The sequence below is a fragment of the Drosophila elegans genome, unplaced genomic scaffold, assembly GCF_018152505.1.
Source record: "Drosophila elegans isolate 14027-0461.03 unplaced genomic scaffold, ASM1815250v1 contig_149, whole genome shotgun sequence".
In the NCBI taxonomy this organism is placed as follows: domain Eukaryota; kingdom Metazoa; phylum Arthropoda; class Insecta; order Diptera; family Drosophilidae; genus Drosophila; species Drosophila elegans.
This window is the reverse complement of record NW_024545513.1, coordinates 20,719,980-20,744,923: the sequence shown is the minus strand read 5'-3', so window position 1 is coordinate 20,744,923 and position 24,944 is coordinate 20,719,980. Positions and strand designations below refer to the sequence as shown.

At 36.2% G+C, this 24,944-nt stretch overlaps 2 protein-coding genes across 7 annotated transcripts in view; both read left to right on the top strand.

The window, feature by feature from the left end:
• The window catches only part of LOC108147618 (neurobeachin), a 186,064-nt gene that overhangs the window by 31,271 nt on the left and 129,849 nt on the right, over nucleotides 1–24,944 (top strand). The gene's annotated exons all lie outside the window — the stretch shown is intronic.
• Nucleotides 4,820–15,793, top strand: LOC108147622 (proteasomal ubiquitin receptor ADRM1 homolog). The gene is given in 2 exon segments (XM_017274278.2): nucleotides 4,820–15,362; nucleotides 15,365–15,793. Coding segments are annotated over 2 exon segments (912 nt in total). The 5' UTR covers nucleotides 4,820–14,630; the 3' UTR covers nucleotides 15,545–15,793.

Below are 24,944 nucleotides of genomic sequence, written 5' to 3'. Positions count from 1 at the left end.
GTTGCAGCTTTGAACCAACAATTTGTAGGGATTTCGCTCTGGATTAGGTGGTGGCCAAAGTTTCCAATTTAATCTATATTCTTTCTTCTCGTTTTTCTTTAACTGCATTATGTGCAATGAGAGTGGAACAGAGATAGATAGAGAAATCTGGAACGGAAATTCGATGGTAAAATATTTAAAATTTTGCTGCCTTGGGGCCAGTTAAAAAGATTAGTGAACAAGATAGATGAGTGGTTTCCAAAGGAAAGTAGTTCTGAGCTGAAGCTGAGCCTTAATCGAAAACTGTTACTTATCAGATTGCCTGCGTTTCGCATGAAAGTTGTAAATGTTGCAAAAAGTCGGCAACGGTTTTTAACTTTCAATGTAATTATTGTTGCTGGAATAATTCTTAACGAACATGCTTGGTAAAATGTAGGTGTTCTCGTTTTAACAGTAACTTATTACATATTAAACATTATACAACAACATTAAAATGTAAGTTATAATTACCTGCAAACATTTCTCTTATAATCTACTTATATGCGCAAAGCAAATACTTTAAGTCTTCACAAAACTGTGCATAAAACTAATGTTTGCCATTCTATTTTCTCTCTTCTCTTTTCAGGTAAGTCCTTTGGAATGAATTACAAAGTCAGTTGCATTTACCAACACTGGCAACTCTAATTTGGTTTGAGACCTTGACATGGCTTTATTGGGGTGGTTTGTACTTTTGGGGGGCAATTTTATCATCGGACAAATGATTGTACAGGGCACAGACGATAACTAAGTATGCAAAGGTAAAATAAACTGGAAATTAAAAATGAAAAACATAACCGAGTACTTTGATGCTTTTGAGGGCTTAAAAAAGCTTAAAAATTGCACCGTTTTGGGGCAAAATATTTTCGAAAAAGAAAAATAATTATGGGCTTTTATTATTAGTTGCAAAAATAATGCTTTAATATTTTAAGAAGCCAGTATTAATTTTCTTTCTTCTCTTTTTATATTTTAATATTATATATTTTCGCTTATATTTTTTTTTTATTTCTTAACGGCTGCAGCTCAAGCAATCAGTGAGAAAGAATTTCGAGTGGCAACGTGTTAAACAATACAGGCAGGTTTCAAGAGGTGGAGAAAGTGTAAAGAAATGGAATTCGCAACAAGAGCAAAAAACAAAAAAAAAATAAATGGTAACAATCTGGCACACACACTCACACTAACACGGCGAAGGGAGGACAGGAAAAAGTGAAATTAGTCATTTGTAGCGAACAGTTTTTAAGGAAACAGGAGTGGGCGGTCGGTGGTGGTAAGGTGAAAAAAAAGGGGCGGGGGGCGTGGACGGACACGGCTGTTGCACATTCTCATCGCATGCAATTTGCGCTGGAACTTTGCCCTCCTTTCGAGCATTGTGTTTGCCATTGAACACGCACACATTGAATGCGACTTTGAGTGTGTGTAAGGCTACATGTGTGTATGGGGGTGTGTGGAGCTATTGTTCACAGACACTCTCCGACACACAAACACACACATAGACACCTCGAAATTCTGTAAATGGGCTCACGGGCAGCATTGTTGCAGTAATTGTAGCAATTGAGCGTAGTTCAGAACAAAAGCCACCACCCACACAAGTACATTCCTTCAGTTCGCACACACTGCCATGTAAATTTATATATACATATATTTATACATGTGTTTATGTGCACCTATATAGAGCTTACAATGTGTCACGCAAGCCTTAACTAATGTTTTTATTTTTTTTTAAGGTTTTTTGTTGGATTTTTATCCTAGCAATTTCAGGTCATGTTATGTGTTTGTCTGCCTTATAAATTATGGAATTGTTATTCCTAAGTGTTGGAAAACACGTTTTCATTCAAATTTGCGAATTGTAAAATACAATACGAGTAGAAAGAAGTGTAACAAATGGTTTATGTAGTTGCCAAAAAACTTTGCAATATATTGCAGAATCGGTATGGACTATTTGAAAATATTCCCATATACAATATTTGAATGACAATAGAAAGCTCCTTTTCAACATTAGTCAAAAGTGTGGAAAAACGGAAATTGTTGATATTTATTTAAATCAAATTGAAAGAACGGGCTATAAAAATAGTTTTTAATATTTAAGTGAAATATGATTTGTCTAACAAAGACTCAAAGTCAACGATTTATAACTATTATCCATCTAAGACAAATCTTAGGTATTTACCATCAATTGAGCCGCCCCATTTCTGTTCCAATTCTTTCGAGTGTCTCAACCTTGGGCGAACAAGAAAAATGTCAATTTCCTCGAGAAAATGCTTCTCTAGATTTTTACATTCAACTGCAACTTGGGTGGTAAAATAGGGGTCGGAAAATGGTGGAAAATGATGGGTACGGGGGAAATAGGAGGAATAACATACAAGCAAAACATAATTTACACGCCAATATCATGTCGTTTCACACTCGTGTGCTTGTGTGTTTGCCATCTAGCTCGCCTACACACTCACGCACACAAATATCAGACTCTCAAACACACACTTAAGCCACTCACAGACACACACACACACACACACTCTTATAAAAATGAGGTCAATAACAGGTAGATTATCAAATAACTATTACACATTGCGTGTTGTACGAGACATGAAGCCGACGACGACGAAGGCGACACCAATAACGTTCAGGACGTGAATGTGGCTGAGCTTGAGAAAAATAAAAATACGATTTTGTATATAGCCAGTTTGATTTGAGAAAACTTATCCTGGGGGCTCTAAAGCTTGAAAACTCTTAAAAATAAATCTGTCTTTTAAAGTTTCTCTACAAATTTCAGATCATTTTTAAAAGTTATTATCAAAAATATCAATAAACTTCCTAGATAAATTATCCTTATTATACTTTTCTAAAAGTATGCTTTAGAAAAAGAAACGTTGTCTTTCGAAGTTTATTTATGGGAATTCCGAAATTGATTAGATCGAAATATACACTAATATTTTGTAAACCCCATTTATCCGCACTGTGTAGCTGTGGTTACTCGTTGCTTGCAATGCTACTTTGAAAGCAGATTGCCTTCGTGCCACACATCTATCCACAGCTTGTGGCTCACGATCAAAACTTTGCTTAGCTTCGTTCGCTTATCTCTCGCTTCACCTACTTCAACAGCACCTACTCACTCCGGCCCCTTTTTGGCACCTACTCCAATTACCTACCGCCCACTTTTCCCTTTCCTTGGCACTTGGGCAAGTTGCCCCGTGTCATGCGGTTAGCAATCAACGCCTACACGACTTGCTTGCCACACCCCACACCCCACCGACCACCCAAATCCCAGTCCGAAATCCAAAATCCATCAGCCATGCTTGAAGGTCAATTTATCGCCTAATGACGTTGAACAATGACAAGGGATTCCAGATTCTGGAAACTGTGGTGACATAGCGAACATTTAGTTTGATTTATTTGGCTGAAAAAAACGAACATTAAAGGGTCAGGCTATCAATAAATTCGACTGGGGATTTAAAGTTGCAGGCATAAATATTCATTTATGTAAATATAACGCATTTATCTGTTGAAATATACATTCATATTTTTTGTAAAGCTTCACTATAAAATATCTGGTATAAATATCAATAATAGAAATGTCTATAATGTATCCTATTGTTTATCAAATCAGAAAGGTCTGCCTTAATGGTATATGTGGCAAATAATGCATTTTAAGAATGATGAAGACTAATCTGATTAGATGTTTACACGCACTTGACCTAATGAATACTAACAATAACTAGTCAAATGCACTTTTCAGTGCCCTTTTAATAACGTTGATTTATTGTCTTGGGTGGGTATCAATTGCAATGCACTAGCAATAGCAATTCAAACAGAAAGTCCGCATCTGGGTCAAAATCCCATTTTGAGGGCTAATCCCGAACATGCGGCGTAACCATAACGATGTTAGCAGCATCCTGGTTCCAGTTATAGAAATGCGGTTAGGCGTTCAGCTTCCATCGCCCATCTTCGTCTGCTACTTTGGCCACAGGAATTTGGCTTTTCAGCCCCATGAATTTGTGTGTGAGAAGCAACCCCTTTTAAGCCGTAGACCACCTGACGATGCTGGGTGATGAGGTCACAGAGGGCCAGCAGGATATATAGAATCCAGGATTCAGGATCCAAAAATCCAGGAGCTTCGAGCTGCCAAAAACAAATACAGCAAACTGACTGAACAAACAGAAAAATAAGTAAGAAGAAAAAAGAAAAATATACCAAAAGAACAAAACCAAACAAAAAAAAAAATAAGAAGAAAATTTTGGGGAAAAAGCGGAAGGAAAAATTGAAAAGAGAAGGAATTGCTCGGCAAAGCGTAAAATGTTTACGAGCGAGTGACGATGGCGACTCAAGTGCTGAAGGATTCAGAGGAGAAAAAACAGGAGACAGGGAGAAAGGAGCCCTGTAAAAAGATTTGTGTGTGTGTTTTGCGTAGTGCAAATCTCACCCTACACTCCCCTCCACATCGTATTTTTCTCGGTTTTGCTCGCTCTTTCGCACAATTGTAAAGAAAATGTTATTAAGGATTTTATATTGTATAACAAAAAGGCGCACTAAAAACTCACCCACACACACACACATGCAGGTGTGCCTGTGTTTGTGTGAGGCGCATTAAGCACTTGACATATACACGCCTTGGAATTGCATCCATCCGCCATCTTCTGCTGCCCGCAACTTCCTCGTAAAGTGGGTCCTTCAAATACCCTTTCTTTGATAACTTACCTTAAGTAAATCAAACCACAAAAAAAAAACACAAATTTAAATTACTTGTATTTCTACTTATTTTTAGTTAAATTAAAATACTTTATAACTAGTCAAATTTCTTTGTTTTTCATTTAAAATATGAATAAATCTACTGAAATTTCGTTAAATAAAATGATTTGAAAATTTAAAATTATTACAAACGCATTTTAAATGGACACGTAAATTGTTCATACGACACGTAGGCCAGATTACATTTGCAACCAATTTTTAACTTTGCCAACATTGCGTATACGTGACAATCTTAGAAAATGGTTTAATTAATCATTTTCGTGCCTTAAAATGTGATTATCAGAAAGCTGTTTATTTCTGTCAATAAAATAATATATGCAGGGAAAATGTAAATAAAAGTTATAATTAATTTTATTTTTTCTCATTGTGACATGAGGGAATATCTATGCATTTTCCAAGTTAGAGTATTACCAAATCGTATTTTGACTGTAACGGGTTTTTCATTTTGGGCGCAGGCATTAGACGAGTTCTCATCTACTTAGTTTTTCAATGCCCCTCCTTCTTTTCCTCAAAGTCAGTCAGAATGTTGAGATGCCGATGACGGTCCCTATGAGTGTGTGTGTGTGTGTGTGTGTGTGTGTTTGCTTATGCATTTGTGTTTGTGTTTGTCCGCCTTTCCTCTGTCTCTGTGTGGGTGCTCAAGGTTCAGCTGCGAACATTAGTCAAGTCAACCCAAAATGAGCGACCAAAAGTGGCGCAGTCAAGCAAAAAGGCTCTCGTTGCAATGACTGAATGAGTGGATGAGCGGCTGACTGAGCGAGTGAATGCGAGTCCGAATGAATGACGAAATGCGCGACTGACTGACTGAATGACTGAATGAATGACTGCTGTTGGATCCTTGAAGGGACCGACTTACCAAAGGACCCAACGCGCCAGCTGGAATGCATATTTCTTCGTCCTGAATTCAAGCTCCCACTTCCTTGCCAACTTATTTTCATTTTACCTCGCGATTCCTATTTCGCTTGCATCCTCCTTTGTCACACTCTTGAGGAATGTGACGACACATAGCGGCACAGTGGATGTATTTGACAAATTTTGTTGCACAATTCTCTGAAAAATTAAATGCTAAGTTTGGTGACAACTATAAGAATATCTCAGAATATCTATTTTTTTTTTTCAATTTTATACTAGTTCTGTTAACATATTTTGATTGTTTTTTAGCTTTTTTTTTCAGCTTTTTTCGATGTTTTTAAACGAATTATTTTAGGTTAACCTTATTCAATGTGTTAAGTTACAATTATTACAATTTTTACTTTACCAATGTTATAACTGAAATTGCTATCGATATTAATCTTTATTTTTATTTTCAATCAATCAAATTTTTAGGACTTGAACCCAACGTGAAGTTTCACTACTTTAGATGAATGACTGTCACGATGCCCGGGCTCCGGTTATAAACATGTTTTCCTTTCCGTTTTATTATTATTATATTTTCTGCTGGGGATTTTATGTTTTTTTTTCACCCTCTATTTTATTTTTATTTTGTATAGCAATGCTGTACTTAGTCTTTTACAATGTCAACCATTTTGTTCTTTTGTGTTGCGTTCGTGCAGGGAGAGGCCAAGGAAAATGCAGTGAACATAAATACCATGACTGACAAGGGTAGGTGGAAAGCGAATGGAAAGTTGGCGGTGGCAGCCTTCTTCGAGGGCTAGAAAATCCGGTGATGGCTGGTGCAATCTGTTGCAATCTTCTCAAGCAATTCGTCGTTCTTCACTCTGCGAGTCGATTCATCTTGGCAGGCCAAAGAGTGCACGCCTTCGTTACGCATTCTTTAATTGAATATTTATCATGTCTACTGAAGGTGGAGCTTAAGTGCACAGAGAAAAAACATCACGTTGCTGGCGTAATTTCCTAAAATATCTTTGTAAAGCTCAACTTGATTGTAACGTATGTAATAATATGAAAGTGCATAACATAAAAGATGATTCTAATAATTGTAAACTTATTATGGTTTATTAATTGGCTAACCAAGTTTCAGAATCATAGTTGTTTTATTAATATATATGGTTTCAAAACATCACTTTAATTAACCATTTCCCAGTTATAGAAAGTTGTTGCAGAAATCACTAGAGTTCTAAAATTACTTTAGTAAACGCCGTTTGTTATAATATATCCAACGGTCTTCTATATTTGAAATATATTATTGAAGATTGTTGAAATTCTTTCGTCATTTTTTAACATAATAGCAAATGTATTAATAGGGAATAATGTGTTTTGATAAACCATTTCCCAACTATATGTTTTTTTTTTTGGTGGCGTGTAATAAATGCTGTCACTTGCCTTTCTGTGGCCTTTTTCACCATCTATTTTTCGGTGGATAGGCAACCTGATTCGACGTTGTCGCGTCCTTGTAATTGCAACTAGAGCGAGTGCGCCTTGTCAGCCTTGTTTTTCGCCATCGGTTATGCATTGTGTGCTGCATGCTAAGCAAAGGCACTGAGAAGGATACGGATTTCACCCCGAAACACCACACCCCGCCGACGTAGCCTTTTGTAAACCATATCCTTATCCTTGCCTGCATATGCAATGCATCTAAATTGCTTTCGAGTTCTGTTTGTTGTTTTGCGGGTAGAGTCGCATCTGCTTTGGCTTTGAGATTTACAGCTTTGTTCGTTACGTTACGTTCCGTTCCGTTCTGTTTTGTTCTGTTCTGTTCCGTCCCGTTTTCGATTCATCTCTTTGCGGTCCCCGGACCCCCAAGTCGACTTTCAGCATCTTCCATTCAATTTCTTTTCCACATTAGGACCGCTCGAGATTCTCCATTCTGTGTGCATCCTTACTTTGACATTTTAAATGTTATTTAATGGTCCCCGGAACTTGGTGGCTGCACCCGGCAATCTTCACCATAAATTCATTATTATTATTTTCCCTTCATTTGATTCTGTGTGTGTAAGAAGGTGAGCCAAGTCGAAACGGTTTACACTTGATTTATATTGGCTCTTTGTGCGCAATTTATGGCCGAGAAGAAGAACAAGAAGACGTTGCCCTGGCGACAAGCTGTCGATTTTATTGGCTATTTTCTCGTTATTTGAGCGATTCAAGGCTATGATATAGGCTATATGCGGAAATTTCGAGTTATTTATCTGTTTTTGGCTGTATCAATTAATTTGATGAAGGTTTTTTTTGGGGATTTTCCGAACTGAAATATACTTGCAATGTCATTGTTAATTAACTGTTCCTGATTTCCAAAAGTTGTAGCCTTAACTTTTATTTCATTTGAGTGTTTTTTGTTTAATACATTTTATTGGTGGTTAAACTAGCGCTCAACATCTGTTTGCTTTATTTACAAGCACTCTTCAGAAGGCTACGTTAAATTAAAAACGTAGCCCTTTCTCCTCTCTTTTAATAATTATTAAAATGTTGAACTCGCCTTTTTTTAAACCCTTTTTAACCCCAGTTTTTCACATTTTCCTTTACCACTTTGGCGTTAATGCATTTTTTCCTATCGCAAGGTGAACACTCGCTCCCCGTGCTTTTGGTTCTTAGTCGCTTCCCTATTTATCACAACTTTAATCTGTGACACGACTGTTGTGGTCAAAACAACCCCCTGCACCCTGTCTTGCCTCATAACATCTGCTAAGCTTCACCCGCGGCGATTTCTCGCTATGTAGCTAAGTCACCAGCAAAACAAAATAAAAATGACAGAAAAAAGGTGGAAAACGCAAGGAATAGCGCGTTGAGAAAAAATTTTAAAAAAAGTAAATAATTAAAAAAAAGTTATACAAATTGCCGAGGGTCCTTCGGTTATCCCTACAGAGCTCCCTTTTTAGCTCGCTTTGACTGTAATTAAATGATGTTTATTAAACGTTCACCATTGTTTATGCCTCGAGCGAGAATCACAGGGTGTGTGGATGTATTACGTTTTTAATTTGCAGTACTTTTGTTTTAAAGTATATTCACTGCAGTTTTTGTACATACAACAACTTTAATGTTCGTTAAAACTGATGAGTTTCTTAAAATAAAATGTACTAACTATTTAAAACTAAAGATCATTTTACAAATTTTAAATTAATCGTTTTACTACTTTAAATTGTATTAAAAATTAAGAGAATTAAACTTTAAATATTTGTAATGAGTTAAAAATGTATCCAATATTCAAAGTTGAGGGAATTAACAATATAGTAAACATTAAAAACACTTTCAAGCAGTAGTAGTTGTGTGTTTGTAGCTTCTGTTGCGCTATTTGCAATGCCAGCAAGTACTTGAAAGTTTAAATGATGGCAAGGCAAACAGGTTTTATATACGAATTAAATTATATAAGAAAATATGTATAAGATGTATATATAATGTTGTTAGTATATATAATATATTTGGCAAAGCAAAGGAAGCACACAAAAACCACAAAAATGCCGCCTACACTGGATGCTGATGTTTTGGCATTTTGGGGCGGCTGTCACGCCCACACAAAACTTGCCGTCAAAGGGTTAGGGTGAAAAGCGAGAGGGGAAGGGTAGAGAGGCGGCGAGGGGTACGGGTGTAAGGGGTTTAGACGGAGGTGGCAGATGGGTTGGTTTAGTGGAAAAGCGGCAACACATCCGCTTGCCCTTGCGGAATATCCTGCAGCTGAATTTCCCAAACCTTTCACCCTTCTATTTTTCCCCACCGTATTTTCCCGACTTTCCCCACCTGTCAGTTTATCTAACACGCACTCCAGGCTAAAGAGAAACGGAAGGATATTAGGACGGAGGCGGTAAACTGCCAGGGAAAACAGCAAAAATAAAAGAACAAGAACAACGAGACCAAAAAATACGTAAATTAACAAAACCTGCCGCCAATCATGAGTGTGTGTGTGTGTATGTTTGGGTGTAAAAGGAACCCTGATGGGGGATTTTTTGTATTTTTCCTTTAAGCGAAGGGTTCCTGGATAAACTGAAAAAGCATCGGGATACACTTTCAATTTGACAAGACTCTAGGATTTCCTGGACGATGGATTGTGGTGGTTAGTTTTTGGTGGCGATGATTGCGCAAAAAATATAACAAATGATCGGATGAAACCTTGCAAACATTTTAAAGATAATTATAGAATAGAAGCTCAAGGTATGAAGTTTAAAACCTGAAAGCGTGTTCAAAGCACCGATGGAATAATTTTAAAATTAAAATAATATAAATTTTAAAACCATATTTTTCCACTTTGTTTTTTTAGATTCGGTTTGGTTTTTTTTTTATTTATTGGTCATGTTATTACATCAACTCTACTAATTCAAAATTATCTCCCATTTTAAGCTTTCTATATTATTATTGATGATGTTATCGAAAAAATCGATGTATTAATCGATAAAATATCTGCAAATTTTTATACTTCAAAGGGTATCCAGAAATTCGACTTTGATTGAAAGAATTTTCCCTTTATGTGTATGTTTTTTGCCCCTTTTGTCCGAAAACAAGCAACAGGAACAACAAACTCTTGTGGCGTCACTGTGTGCGTGAATGTAAATATCAGTGCGTGCCTGTGTGTGTGGGTGTGCGTGAGGGTGAGTGAAATTAGTTAGGGCAACGAGGCGCATTTTTGAGATTCATAAACTTGCGTGCGTGACGGTGTTTGTGCGAGTGTGTGTTAATTTCAAGTTGACTCCTCGTTTCACTCGTTTAATTGGCCCGACTGACACTAAACACACTCACAGCACACACAGCCTTACACAAACTAAACATGGAAAATTACACCAAAAAAAAAGAAAAAGAAAACAATACCAAATGAAGTTCATGCTTATGAATTAATGACGAAACTGAAGAACGACAAAGAAAAGAAACGAAGGTAAACCAAAATGGCAGACCTTCGAGGAGAAAAGGGGTTTGGGTTCATTGAACCACCGTCCGTAAGCTTGACAAATTTTAATTAATTAATTCATATCATATTTATCTTCACTAGACTGAAATGCAATGAAACCATTCAATTAAGCCAAGTCAATAATTTATGATCCCATAAGGTCTTCCTAGGTATCCATTGACATTTGTGGCCAACAAGTAATTGTGGTAGTTGCAGCTGAAGCAGTTGAATGCCGAGCAACAAACTTTGTCAATTAAAATTGAAACTTAAGAACCAAGTCAATCGTAAATGTTTATTAAATCACAAGAATGTCCTTTTGTAAGTGGTGCAATTCTTAATTCTTCTTCTTACATTTAAGTTATTTAGGACAAATAGTTTGGTATATTTCTAAGTTTCGATGGCTGCAGAAAGGTGATACAAAAATGCTATTTTAGAGTCCATAACTGGTTTTGGTGTTTACGTTGGACGATTCGATTTTCACGTATAAAATAGTTAAATTTCATAGGACGGCTGCCCGATTTCGAAGTGCAATAGTTTGAATAGCTTGTGACTTAATTCTTTAATAATCCAATCCATGAACAACAGCAACCGAAAATTTTAATTAAATGATAAGCGCTTCTCTTCGTTCGTAACTTTAGCTTTGCATCATTTGTTTACTTGATTTGACTTATTAATTCGAAATTTCCAGATTTATTATCTTTTCGAAGACTTGCGTACAAGAACAATATGAAATGCATGTGTACGAGTATTTACATCGTAATTTTCACGTTCTTTTTAATCAAGATTTTTAAATTGTAGATCACAAAGTATGGCATTTTGAGATGATGCGAAACGATTATTATATGCCATATAATATTTACGGTCAACACTTTATTAATGCACCGCAAATACGGGCGAAAAACACAAACTCGCACATATTTGCGGAGCATAAATTGAGGCGTAAAGCGAAAAATATTTCCCCCGCTGATGGTTGAAAGTCAAAAAGGTGATAATTTCATTTACAACTGTCACCCACACATCCATATATACACATAGCTTATAGGAAATATCCCTACATAATATATACACTTGTTTACCTCTGCCCACTCACCACCCCCCCTTTTTTTTTGTTAGCTTTGGTCGACGTCAATTTATTGATACCCGCCAAAATGAAATAAAAAAAAAGGGAAAAAGAAACAAAATTGGGAGCAGAGGAAAAGCGAATCGTAGCCATAAAAATGAAACTGAAAATGAGGGAAAATTGCCAAGAAGTGATGGAAAAATCGGGGGTGGTGGTGTGGTTGCGTTGAAATCTGAAGTTAAGGCATTTGTCAACACAACGCTTGTAATTTTTGTGTGTTTTTTTTACTTGTTTTATTTATTTTTTTTTTAGCGGGTAGCAAACGGCATGACGTATACGCCGCGGTGCACCTAGTGATATACTTTGATGTTTGCTGGTTCTTCAAAGGCATTTTAGAAATAGGTCGTTCAACTTGGTAGGATTTTCTTTAAAATACAATATTATTTAGGTATTTTTAAAAACTCGCTTTTATCGTTGCTAAAGAGAGTTTAAAATAAAATTTGAAAAATTGCATAGAATTTATTTTCAGGAACCTCCCAGGTTCATATTCCTTCACAATATTTTTCTTATCTCCTTATTCTGTTGTGTTTTTTCATAGTTCTTGGTTTTATTTACTATTTGCTTGGCTGCGGGTGACGACGAGTGGCGACGCAAGTTAAGTCAGTAGGATGCCAGGACACGCTTATCCTTTGCCACCATGCCGAAGTATTCTTCACTTTTTCCCTAGTTTTCTTCAGGTTTTTCCTCGTTTTCCCCGCATTTTTCATATCCTTTTTCCTCAGAGTCTCAGCTTGTGCTCTCGTTACGGACGAGCTGTGGAGAACGCGTAAAGCGTAAACTACAAATTGTTTTGTAGTTGCCTCAAATGCTTCTTGTTCTTGTTGTTTTTTTTTGTTGCGGCAACAGCAATTGGCTTCATTTTTATTGGCAGTTATGGGGGGCGTGGCAGGTGGGTAAGCCCCACCCACAATTGGCGCAACTTCGTTACGCTCCTTTTATTTTTATTTTATTTCATACACGACGGTTTCCTTTTCGTACTTTTTTATACAGTCCGCCTTCCATTTATTTGACCTCGCCATGTGTGGGGGTGGCTGTGAGGTTGGGTGTTTGCTCACGTAATTCCCTAATTAAATACTTAAATTGTAATTGCTTTCGAACAGAAAGCGGCAAAAGCTGCAGGAGTCCTGTCATTAAAACGAATATATATACTAGCATATAAATACATAAAGATATATATATTTGTAGAAGGTAGTCCATTGAAAGGAAATAAAGATATGTTGGTTTTGCAGCTGCTTTCTGAGAAAAAGTGTACAGTGTAAGGTGACTAAAAGATGTGTCTACATCAAGGTTTCATTTTCAATTCAATCTGCTTGAATAATTCATCATGAAGACTTGACATCGCATCACACAGACTGACATCCAATCGAATCAACTTTAATTGAATGAAAACAAATCATGCCAATCATATTGACTCTACCCCAATTTAATTAAACGAAAATATTTTCAACATATCTAAGATGATTTGGATCGATTTAATAGTTGTCATTAGAAACCAAATTAAATTTGATACATTTTGAGGAACTAAAATCGGGTGAAACAAGTTAGAACAATAGTAACTTTTCAAGCCATTTAAATTTGCAATCAACATAAATAAAATTAAAACCTAAGTCGTATCTTAAATTCTGGCCAAATTTATCATGACCAAGGTAAACCTAACTTTAAAGATAATAACACATTTAATATATTTCATTTTTCAAATAAAATTGTTCAAATTGAATTATCCCTTAATTCAAGTTTATACACATGCCTGTGTGTAATTTTGTAATATAGCGAATTAATTTAGACTTGATTAACTTTTTGGAAAATGGAATTAAAGTTTGTTATGTAAACTAAAAATCACAGCTTGGTCTTATAAAATATCAAATATGGTTCTTTAAAATGCAACTATGCGATAATGTTTCATTAAGTTAATCTAGGGTTGCCATCAAAAGGTGATGTAAGTGGAGAGCCAGAAGCTCTAGTGAGTGACTACCTTATTCGTTGGCCGTTAAGCCATATAAGTCATCGCTTTAATTTTAATTGGCCCCGACTAAGCTTACGCTTACGCCTCTGTTGGCTCAGGACCTCCGGCCACCGGCGATTTTCCTGTCTGCTCCTTGAACTTTCCTCGTGCATCCTGGCCACGTTTTTATGTGCTTTTAAGTGCGCAATTAAAGGTCAATTGCCGTCCAGGCTGGACAGCCAAACGACTCACCGCTAAAGTAGCCCATAAATGAGGCGATATGTGTGACCACCTCTTCTAGCTATATATATATATATTTTTAAAAACAAAAACGTTTTTGCTTTTAATGTGAATTTAGTAAATTTGATGAATAAATACGAAGAATTAAATAGTGTGTGGGAAATATTCATTAGAATGAATAATATAATAAATATGTGTTTACTACATTTATAAAGTTTTCATTGGCAACAATGCGTATGAGTAATAATAGTTGTAGTAAATCTGTGCGTATGAGTAATATTCTTACACGTTATTTATAGATTAAAGGCTAAAGGTCCTTTAAAAAAATGTCTACGTTTATTTGGTCAATGTCTCTTGAACCTTACTTACAATTTTACAATCGGACCATTAATTTAGAAGAACTTTCCGAAAATTGGCGCCACTCAAATTCCAAATTTTTTCTATGGCATATTTTAAATATGGCAAATATTTTTCTTCAAAAGGGGTCAGATAATATATAATTTATTAACTTACCCGTTGGTTATTAAAACAGTACGTACTTCAAAATCGAAATTTAAAAAGGTTTATTACATAAATAACTAAAAATGATTAATTTATGAAATAAGCATAAGAATATATGAATAAAGTGAATGTGATATATAAAATATTCCTTTGGAGTTTCAAAAAAAAAGGTATCCTAAAATTCATAAAAAAAATATAACGTAAATTAAAATTGAAATATACCTTAGCCAAGAAACGTCACCATGACGTATTAAATCTAGAAATTGAAGCAGCCGACATTGCTTAAAAATTTCCAGTAGCATATGGCCGAACCGGTGGCTTTGAATTTGGCCGAATATAAGGCCGGCCGCATGATCGTTCTGGGCAAGATGGTCGAGCCGGATGAGCGCAAGGGCCTGCTCTATGTACGCCGATACGCCAGTGATAATCAGGTGCACATCCACTGGATGGACCGACACTCCGGGACCGTTGAGTTGGACATTGTGGCCAGGCCGGGCGGCCTTGAGTTCCGTCGCATCGAGCAGTGCAAAACGGGGCGGGTATATGTCCTCAAATACACCCGATCGGCGCAGCGGTTTTTTTTCTGGATGCAGGAACCGAAAGCGACTGGAGACGCAGCCTTTTGCCGGCGGTTCAATGAACTCATTGCCAGCGGTCAGCGGAAATGGGATGAGTGTGCAGCGGCAGAGGGAGACGTGGATACGGATGATGAACGCGGATATTCTCGTCGCAGTGCCGGTGGCGAAATTGGGAAGTTGCGGGTCCTCAAGGAAATGCTCCAATTCCTAGTTACCAATCTGCCCGGATCGCAAGAAACTTGGCTACAAACTACTAACCAAAGTTTGACAGATTTGCAGTCGGGCGATGATGATGCAATGCCTCTACCCCCCTTGCCCTTTCAAGATCCCGATGCAGAAATACCAGACTTGGCATTTAGTTTGCGTTAACATGGCATTGAAACTGTGGAAAATCTTCTATTATGCCCCAAGCTACGGCTTAAATTGCTAGCTAAATTAACCAAAGATCTCGAGGAGGAGGAGTTAACACCCAAACCCAGATAATACTCAATCACCATTTTTCCCTAGGCCTGCACTCGGGGGTCCTCAATTCGATCCTCCAACCAATAATCAACGACCATGAAGCTTTGGATGCTGCCCGAGCTGGGGATATCGAACGATTTTTACGTGTCCTGCATCGGAATGGGCCAAACGATTGAGCCAAAGTGTCTCATAAACAAGTCAAAATATCAAACAAAAAAACGAAGAGACAAATAAATATAGTATATATCACGAAAAAAAAAATAAAAATTGAGAAAAAAAGTGTACAAAATGCAATAACTGCTTCACTCCTTGGCCGTCGACTCGTCTCAAGTTACGAAGATAAATGAGATGCCATAAGTTAGAGGACAACTTGCACAACTCCAGACAAAGACCAAGCGGATAAAAGTGTGCTTGAGCAAAAAAAAAAAAAACACCAAAAATTGATATAAAATACAAAAACCAAAAAAAAAAAAAAAAAAAAAAAAGGAAAGAAAAAGGAAATAAAAACAAAAGCGAGAAATTTCTCAAATAAAAAATAGTTGCAAACTGCAAGCTGTGGGCCGGCACTATGGGGAGTACTTAGGATCGGGTTAGTGCGGCTGTGGGGGATCCAACGTTCAGTTCCTTTTAATTTTCCTTTTGCTTCATTTGTATGGGGCCTGTTCTGTTATCCCTCCTTCCAGCTTCCAATTTTACCGAAACTTTTCCACGTTGTTTTAATGAAACTAAGTGAGCGGCAAAATGGTGGACTACGGGGGCAGTGATGAAATGTGCTATGCTTTTGGGCAGATAAAGCATTCGAAAATGCTTGGATGGAACTTTTTGTTTTTTGTTTTTTCTTTTGGCAAGAAAAGGAATCTTAAGAAACGGAAACTGTTAAAAAAGTTGTTGCACTATGTCAGAGTTTGGACAATGCTGGTTGAAGAAAAAGAAAATACTAATAGAAAAGAAGCAAATTTGATGATAAGTTGTTGCCCTCTTAATGGTCGGACTGTTGTAGTGCAGTATTAAGTGTGGCCAGCTATGCGTGGTTTTTGCCATTAGTAAGGCTGCACTTTATTTTGAGTTCTATTCCAACGCAGTATGGTTTTTGTCCTTGGTATAGCTATTTGGTTTTTCTGCCCTTTATTTATTTATTTCTGTCTTTAATTTCTTTAATTTGTATACACTCTACAGATTCTTTAACTTTTAAAATGCTCCTTAACACCCGTTGATTCAAAAACAACAAATTTAATTTGGCGTACACTTAAGCAATGCCATTTGTACAACACGCTTAAATTCTATTATACTTTCCATGAATTCTCCGCATTTAACCAACTAAAACTAATGTTGCTCCCCCACTTCTCGTACTCCTGGGACGCACATTAAACTTAATGGTAAATGGCATTGCAGAGAATTGCCATAAAAATTACTTAAAACCCAACCAACAAGCAGCTTAAATACGCCGCTTATTGATGTTCTCCACAACGAAGCAAATGCAATAATAGTTAAGAGAAAAGGGGCCAAAAAGAGTGTTGGAGAATGCAACATGGAGAACTAGCTTTTTAGCCGCTTTTCCAGCTCTAAGCTCCCTCAACTTCATTCCCATTCCCGTTTCCATGCCCATGCTCATGTCCTTTTCCACTTTTCCATCGCTTCTGCCTCTGCTGCTATGCGTGTTGCATACTAATTTCAAAAATTTGCCATTACATTTGTACTTCGCACTGCTCCATGGCACTACTACGACTACCACTACTACTCCTTCCACCTATTTTCAGTTTGTCGGTTTGCTGCCATCTTGAATTACGCAAACACACACATACTGTGTGTGTCTATGTGTGTTGTGTATGTTGTGTGTTTCTGTTTTTGGTCCTTCATAATCAAGCACACAACTGAAGCTGGAACTGGAACTGACACTGACACTGAAACTAAAACTGACTAGAGAAACAGCAAGGGAATGCTGGGGTTATTCACACTCGAAATGACCGGAATTTCTGCTGTAGTCAAAGGTGAAGCTAAAGCATCTTAGCCACACATGCAATGTACTCCGTGCAAACAGCCAACATTTGTTGCTCAAAGTAAAATTTTCTTTCCGGGCTAAATGTAAATAAAAGTTGGCTCCTTTATTTATTTTATTTTTTATTTTTTTTTCATACTATTTGCGCGGCATGCCCATAGAATTTGTTATCTCATGGAGCTTTCTGGCAATTGGTCAATTATTTTTGATGCTATGAGCTGAATTTTGTTGCAATTTGCTAAATTCATGAAACTAATTTAATTAATTGACAATTATATAAAATACATTTAACCATGAAATAAAACATTTTTTTCATTCCAGTGTTATTGTTCTTGTGTGGTTCAAAGTGTTATATTTTATCCCAAAAACGATTGTAAAACAAATTGGAATAATAGGTTTACGTTACGCTTATATAAAAATATTTTTTCAAATATTTATTATTACTTTGCTGCAGTGCAATATTTAATCGTTACCACTTTGTTGCTTAACAGTTATTAATCGTATAGTTTTATTTACATTGAAAATATAATTAAACTAGAGTATGGAAATCAGAGCAAACACAGCAAAACACCTTTACACACGATTTCTTTTATGCCTGTGGCTTTATTGGCATTTATTCCACTTTGAATTCAGGCAATTGCAAAAGCCAAAAATATTCGATTAAGTTGATTGCGAAATTTGTGTGCTTCTTCAATGGGACTGCTAATGGGGATTTCTTTGAAGCGCCTGGAGTCAAAGTCGAAAACTTTGAGCACGTGTCATAATTGTCAATGCCACAACATTCTGAAAAGGAAACACATATACATTTATATATATATTATAGATGTTGGACATGTGAAGTATGCTGCGGCAAACGGAAGCCACACAGACAGAGAATCCGAAAATGGCAGACAAATGGAAGAGGCATCTGACATTGACCAAATATTGTCGCATTAAGGAAACGCACTAGCCTCAAGCATATCCTTGCCAGAAGACACTCATAGAGAGGTGGTTAAACATTTCCTCTCACCGATTCTTAGTTTATGGAACTCTTCAGCTTCCTGAAAATATGGCCCTTGAAATGCCGCAAAATGGTGATGTCAAAGCATCGATAAGGGCCATCGAAACAATAAATCACTTTATTAATTAACATTTAATCAAATTATATATGGTTTTCTTTTAATTTGTAAGTGCTAGCATTTATAATAATTAGACTTTAGGAATTCAAGTTTTATTACTTGGACCCGTTTTAATATTACAATACGTTATTACTATCGTTTTTAAAAATACATTTTTTATTATTCGTTAATTTTATAGTGCATTTTTATATCAAGGCATTGTAACACTTGCTGTCGAAACTCTGTCATCTCTTCAGCAAAAGTGTGTAATGAAAAAATCACGCCGGACTGTAGAAAAGTTGCCAAAAAAGCAAGCGACAGTTTGGCTGGAAGCACCCATCTCTTCCCAGCATCTCCACATTCCCCTCGTTTTAGTCACTGGCCTAGTTCGCATTGAAGCCGCAGTCCATGAGACAATAACTCATGATGTGCGACGAGGGGCCAAGCGGAACCCGAATAAAAATCAAATAATAGCGTAAAAGCTCTTCTCATACAAAAAAAAAAAAAAACAAGAAAAAATCAAGAATATGAGAAAGGGGGCGAATCCGGGGGAAAAGGAAGGGACATTGGGGGCAAACCCTGTCCAAGGCACAACAATAAAATGTCGCCGTCGAGCTTTGTCCGCGTCGCCAAACCAGAAAGTTAACCCAGTTGCAGGGAGCAATGAATAAATTTGCAGCCGAAGCTGGAAAAACTTTCTTGTCGCACCCAAAAGGCAAAATTACATAGGAGAAATAGGAGTGCAAATAAAAAAAAAAACCTTAAACAGGGGGATTACAGCCAGATACAAAATGAAATATTGCTAAAAATGATCAAACCATTTTAATTAATGTCGCTATTGCAATTCATTTACGATTATTTGAGTGCGACCAGAGTTTCGCAAACTCTGTTTTTCGCTGCACTGTTTTTCTAAAGTGATTGTGAAAGTTTCTGGCTGACAGATAATAAAATATTTTCCATTTCAAGTTCGTTAAGAGGATTACAACCAGATACAACATTCAGTATTGCTTAAAATAAGCAAACCATTTTAATTGTTGTCACTATGGCAATGCATATGCCATTAGTAAATGTGGCCAGAGTATCGAAAATTCAGTTTCCCGCTACATTTTTTTTTTGCTAATGTGATTGTAAAAGTTTCTGGCCGGTGAAAAATAAAACATTTCTCACTTTACAAGATAGTTTTAAAGAAGTCACAAACAAATAAAAAAAACAATAGAATAGAGTAATTCACATTTATTTCAATTTAAACCTGAATCCCTTAAATAACTTTGACTGGCGCCCCTGCTGTCATTCTCGGGTTAAGTGCACCGCTCGATATGTCAGATGAAGAGGACAAAAGTGCATTTAACAAATTAAAATCGCAGAAACCGCCGTCCAAACGAAATGGCAATAAAGCACTGGCTCTTTCCAGGGGATGGCAGCATGCAAAAAAAGGAGAAATGGCTTTTTTGGGCAACGTCCAATAATGATGTTGTTGCCGGGACCTCTGGTCCTCTCCTCGACTTTCCGACTGCGAAATTGCAATCCGAGCCGGAACTGACACGCACAAAAGGATATGCAACATTCACTAATAAATTTCATATTTATGTAGAACACAGAATGCAGTCGACGAGGACTAAGGGAAATATCCGTCGAAATATAAACGTGAAATTGCCGGACAACCAGAGTTTGTTGTGTGTGCGGTACGGAATACAAACATTTGGAAAGGGGCAAAGAGTGGGTACTTTTGGGGCACATCTGACAATCACCCAAGGACAATAAAAACGAATCGAAATTAAACCGAATATGTGGATATCCGCATGGAGCTAAATGTCCCATAAAATCGTTATTTATGTTGGATTTTTTTTAAAGTTAATTATATATTTGTAAAGTGGTTTTTATAGAATAAATACAAATTAATGACAATATTTTTCGGTGAACGTTTTTGGAAGTTTTTAACCTACTCTTTGTTTACTATTGGGTCGAATAAGAATATGAATTCTTTAGATCGTGAATAAAAATATTTAATTGTAAGGAATTCATTATTATTATTCTTCGTTTTCATTTCAAATAATAAACACATACACAACAGGCAAACTTAAAGCAAGATTATAATCAAGCATCATTTCGAGGTGGTTTTTCCAGCCAATAAAAATGGCAACCAAAAACACACAAAACCAGAAACCAGAAAACCAATAGCCATAAACCAAAACCAAATCATTTTAAAAATCAATTGCAAATCAATTTATTTCATTTGTGTAACAATCATAATTTTCAAAACGCAAGCGACAATCAATTGTTGGTTGTGAAGTTATTTGTACCTTTTTTTAATAACTGCAATAATTTGCATAATTTGAAATTATTAACAACTGCTTTGAATCCGAATCCATAAATATTTATTTGATCATTTATTCATGCAACATATTTTCCCAGTTTCAATGTTTACTTATTGCAGAACGAATAAAAAGCAATGTGAGCAAAAAGAAAATAGCCACGCTACAGAATTATAAATATTTAATGAAAATAAATGCCAAAATGTTTTAATATTTGTTTCGAGGGCGGTTTTTGTGTTATTTATTGATTTTCGGGATTATTTAAGTATTAACCATCATCATTTATTAGTAATTTGTCAGCTGTCATTTAAGGTTAATAGAAATAAATAAGTTAAGTGATTTGATAATGAGATTAAATTATGTAATGGTTGTACTCAAAGGAATAATTTATTGAATTGGAAAGAAGTTTGTGAAGTAGTGTACATATATTGTAATTTGTGATATATAAAACTGTATAGCATTTAAGTAGAAATTCAAAGACAGATTCAGTTCTTCATTAAAAACAGTATATTTTCTTTTTTTAATTTGTATTGAACCATTGATAGCTATTGCCAAATACACCATATTTATGGGTAAATAGCTTGTGTTGATTAAGGAGTTACACAGTTTACCATTCTTTCGTCTCGAATCAATGAATCTCTTCTCAATTTCCGCAACTTTGTTGGCAAATAGATGTATTTATATTTTTCAATTATTAATTGATGTTGTAAGAAGCAAACTAAATGGATATCCGAATGTGTGTATATTTGTTTAACTGTTTTGCCTTTGGCTTGTGCAGTTGGTCGTATTTGCCTTTTGCTCCCAATTGCCTTTCGGTCGTATCCGTGTGCGTGTGTGTGTATTTTGTGTGTGTGAGTGTGTGCGTGTGTGTATGAGAGTGTTTGCCAAGCCAAATTCAAACTTGAGCACTTGACATTTCACGCTTGCATAGATGGCACTTGGTAGGCAACGTAACGTCAGTCGAAGAGCTGCTGCTGCTGCTGGATTCCCAAATGCATTTGGTTCCTGGGACCAACCATCCAACCATCCAACTAACCAACCAACCAACCAACCAACCATCCAGCCAACTCATCCATCCATCCCTCTATCCAATTTTCCAACCAAACCCCCATCCGTTTTTCCACGGCTCCAGGCCGTGTTTTTCCCACCATTTTCATTTCCATTTCCCCCCTTTTGGCCTCAGCTGACACTGATGATGTTCTATTTATTTTCGGTCTAGGCCCTTGCATGTCCTTTCGTCCTTTTCGTCCTGCTGCGTTGATTAAACATTTGTGTTATGAAATATATACAGAGAATGCCACGGCTGCTTCGCACATACTAATCCACACACATTCAGATCCGTGCGGGTGTCTACTTTATATGCATATGCCGCTTTTGATTGCTGTTTACTGGCTGCATCCATCTATCCTTTTGGCTTGCAGTTTGGATCCTTTAATAGAATATTTAATTTTAATTACAAACATTTGATTTCCCACTTCAGCCATCGTCGTCGTCGCTTCGCTGGCTGTTGGTTTTAAAAATTCATGGTACAAAAACAGTGGCAAAAAAATATACATATATTAATCAAATATAATTGAATTTCTATGAATTGTTTGATTGGCCCAAAAGGGTTTTTAATATCGTTTTGATTTTGTTTTAGGGTTTGATATTAATTAATTTTCTTTATAACAAAATCGTTGCCATGTCAATAAATAACAATCGCAGATTTAAAACTCTTTTAAAAATTTCAAACATTTTTGACATTCGTTAACAGAAACATTGTAACTATTTAATGCATTTAAAAGGTTTTTTTTTTTTAAACAAAAGCTTATTTACAAAAATTGAAGAAATACTATACTTTTTTTTGAGTGCAAACCTAGACCGAATAGACCATGTGTGGGTGTGTGTGTGGACTAGCAAATTGAATGCGTGTGTGCCTGAAAGCATAAGCCGGCCAAGTTGAGCGAGACGGCGACCGAGACAAGAGCCAAGTTACTTGGGGCTTTTGTCAATGCCACGATGACGATGACGACGACGATGAAGAGGAGAATGAGGATGAGAATGACTTCTTATGGAGCACTTGCCACGCCCCCCTGGGAGCAGTGCATGTGGGTGTTGTGGCAAAAGACCAAGCAATGACCTCCACAGCTTGCAGTTGAGCCAACAGCAAAAGCAAAAGCAAAAAACCTATTCATGTGTGGATCTTGAACAAAAAAAAAGAAGAAATGAAACGCTCAAAGGTTGGGTGCAGAAATGAAAGTTTAATGGCGAAAGTTAAAGGAAAAATTCTAAGCAGGAAGTGGAAAGTTTCAAGTTTGAAGCAGTTATTTAATAATTTTAATTGCTAATGCAATCAATGTGACACCTTTAAGTTGGACTTTTATGTTTTATAATTGGCAGTTGTTCTTTTTCAATCGATACCAAAACTTTAATTTGAATCTAAAAGACTTTGAACAATTATTTCTAATACTTTCCGTTTTGTTGATTATCTTATTTACATTTTATTTGCAACTAAACAAGGATTGGTTTTAACTCGGCTGATTTCTTCACAGTGTCTTATAAATCAAAAAGTACTTATTTAATTAAGTAATTAATATATTATCGTCAGGTGAGAACTTTTTAGTCATGATTTTTTGTTGTTTGTTATTTTTTTTGTGTAATTAAGATTGCATAAAGTTTTAACAGAAGTTCTCGGCTTTGATAAAAAGTTTTGACCCGATGAAACCTTTGCGGCAGTCTGCAAACTTTTGAAGAGCTTAGTAACTTTAGCATTACTCTGGCCACCTTTTGCATACAATATAATTTAATATTCATTTATCAAGTTCAACAACCTCGACACAAATCAAATCGCAATTTGACGTGATAACTAATTGAATTTCTCCTCTTTCTTTTCTTTTTCTTTCCAGGTGAGTGTTTATGGTCTCCAGACAAATATGCAATTTGCACATAAGACAGAGACTTTGTCTCCCCAGAAAATGTTGCGTTCGAGTGGCTGATCCATCATGAGGTTTGGGTGCGCTGTCCTGTCCATCCCTTCTTATAGTATATATTCCCTTAGCTACTAATTTGCCCATACCCTTGGCTAAATAATCCCAGAGATTCGTGGCGCGTACCATTTGTCAATGTGCAGCACGTACTCAATCTTCTGCCTTGTCAAACTTGGCAATGTTGCAACCAAAAATGTTTGATGTTCGTTCAAGAAACTGCTGGTGGGGGAAGCTTCTAGGGGAAAGGGGATTCCCCCGGGCTTGGGTATGTGTGACTTATGAAACACTCAGGGATACATTCTTAAATATGATTATTTGTAGTGTCTCCTACGTGAAAGTTTATCGACGTTACATCAATGTTATCTTTATTTTTGTGCCTGGCTTTGCATATCATATATATTCTATGACAAATTGCTGTAATTTAAAACTATTTCTATTGCAATGAGTATTAAAGTGAATAGTTATTTTGATATATATTTTATTTATTTTTTGTTCAACACACCTCATATATAGCCCACTGATTTTTGTAAAATACATCTAGTATACATATAACTTTTTTCATTGATTTGAAAAGAAAACATTAAACAAAAATACAACAAAAATGCATTCCTTCAATTTTTTTATCAATAAAATGTTTAATTAAAGCTGTAAAACGTCATTATCATAATTTGAAAAAATTATTAATCGTTTCGTTACGCAACCCTGGTCATATTTTGTTTATAATAGCTTTACTTCAGGTTGCCTCGGGGGTTTCCTTTAACTTTTTATTTATTCTTTTCACCACGTGCCACAAAATACATGAGTGTGTGGGTTTATAAGTGGACGTGAGCATATGTATGTGTGTGTGCGTGTTTGGTAAATACTTGTCTATAGTTTCAGGCAACGTAGATAAAAAAAAAAAAACAAAACAAAGCAAATTAGAAAAAAAAGTTGATATGATTCTATTAGCTAAACAAACACAAGCAAAAAGGATCGATGGGCCGATGCAGGAAGGCGGTCTAAAAATATCAACATATTTCATTTTGTTGTGTTCACAAACACACAAATGTATATGTGTATACATACTATATAGAGAGTATGTCCTTGCAGGTCCTTTGCTGCTGTGCACATAACGAAATTACAAGTTGCCAATAATAATGCGGGGTGTAAGTGGGTGGTAGTGTGGGTGTGGGTATGTGTGTAGATATAGATGTAGATGTAGGTGT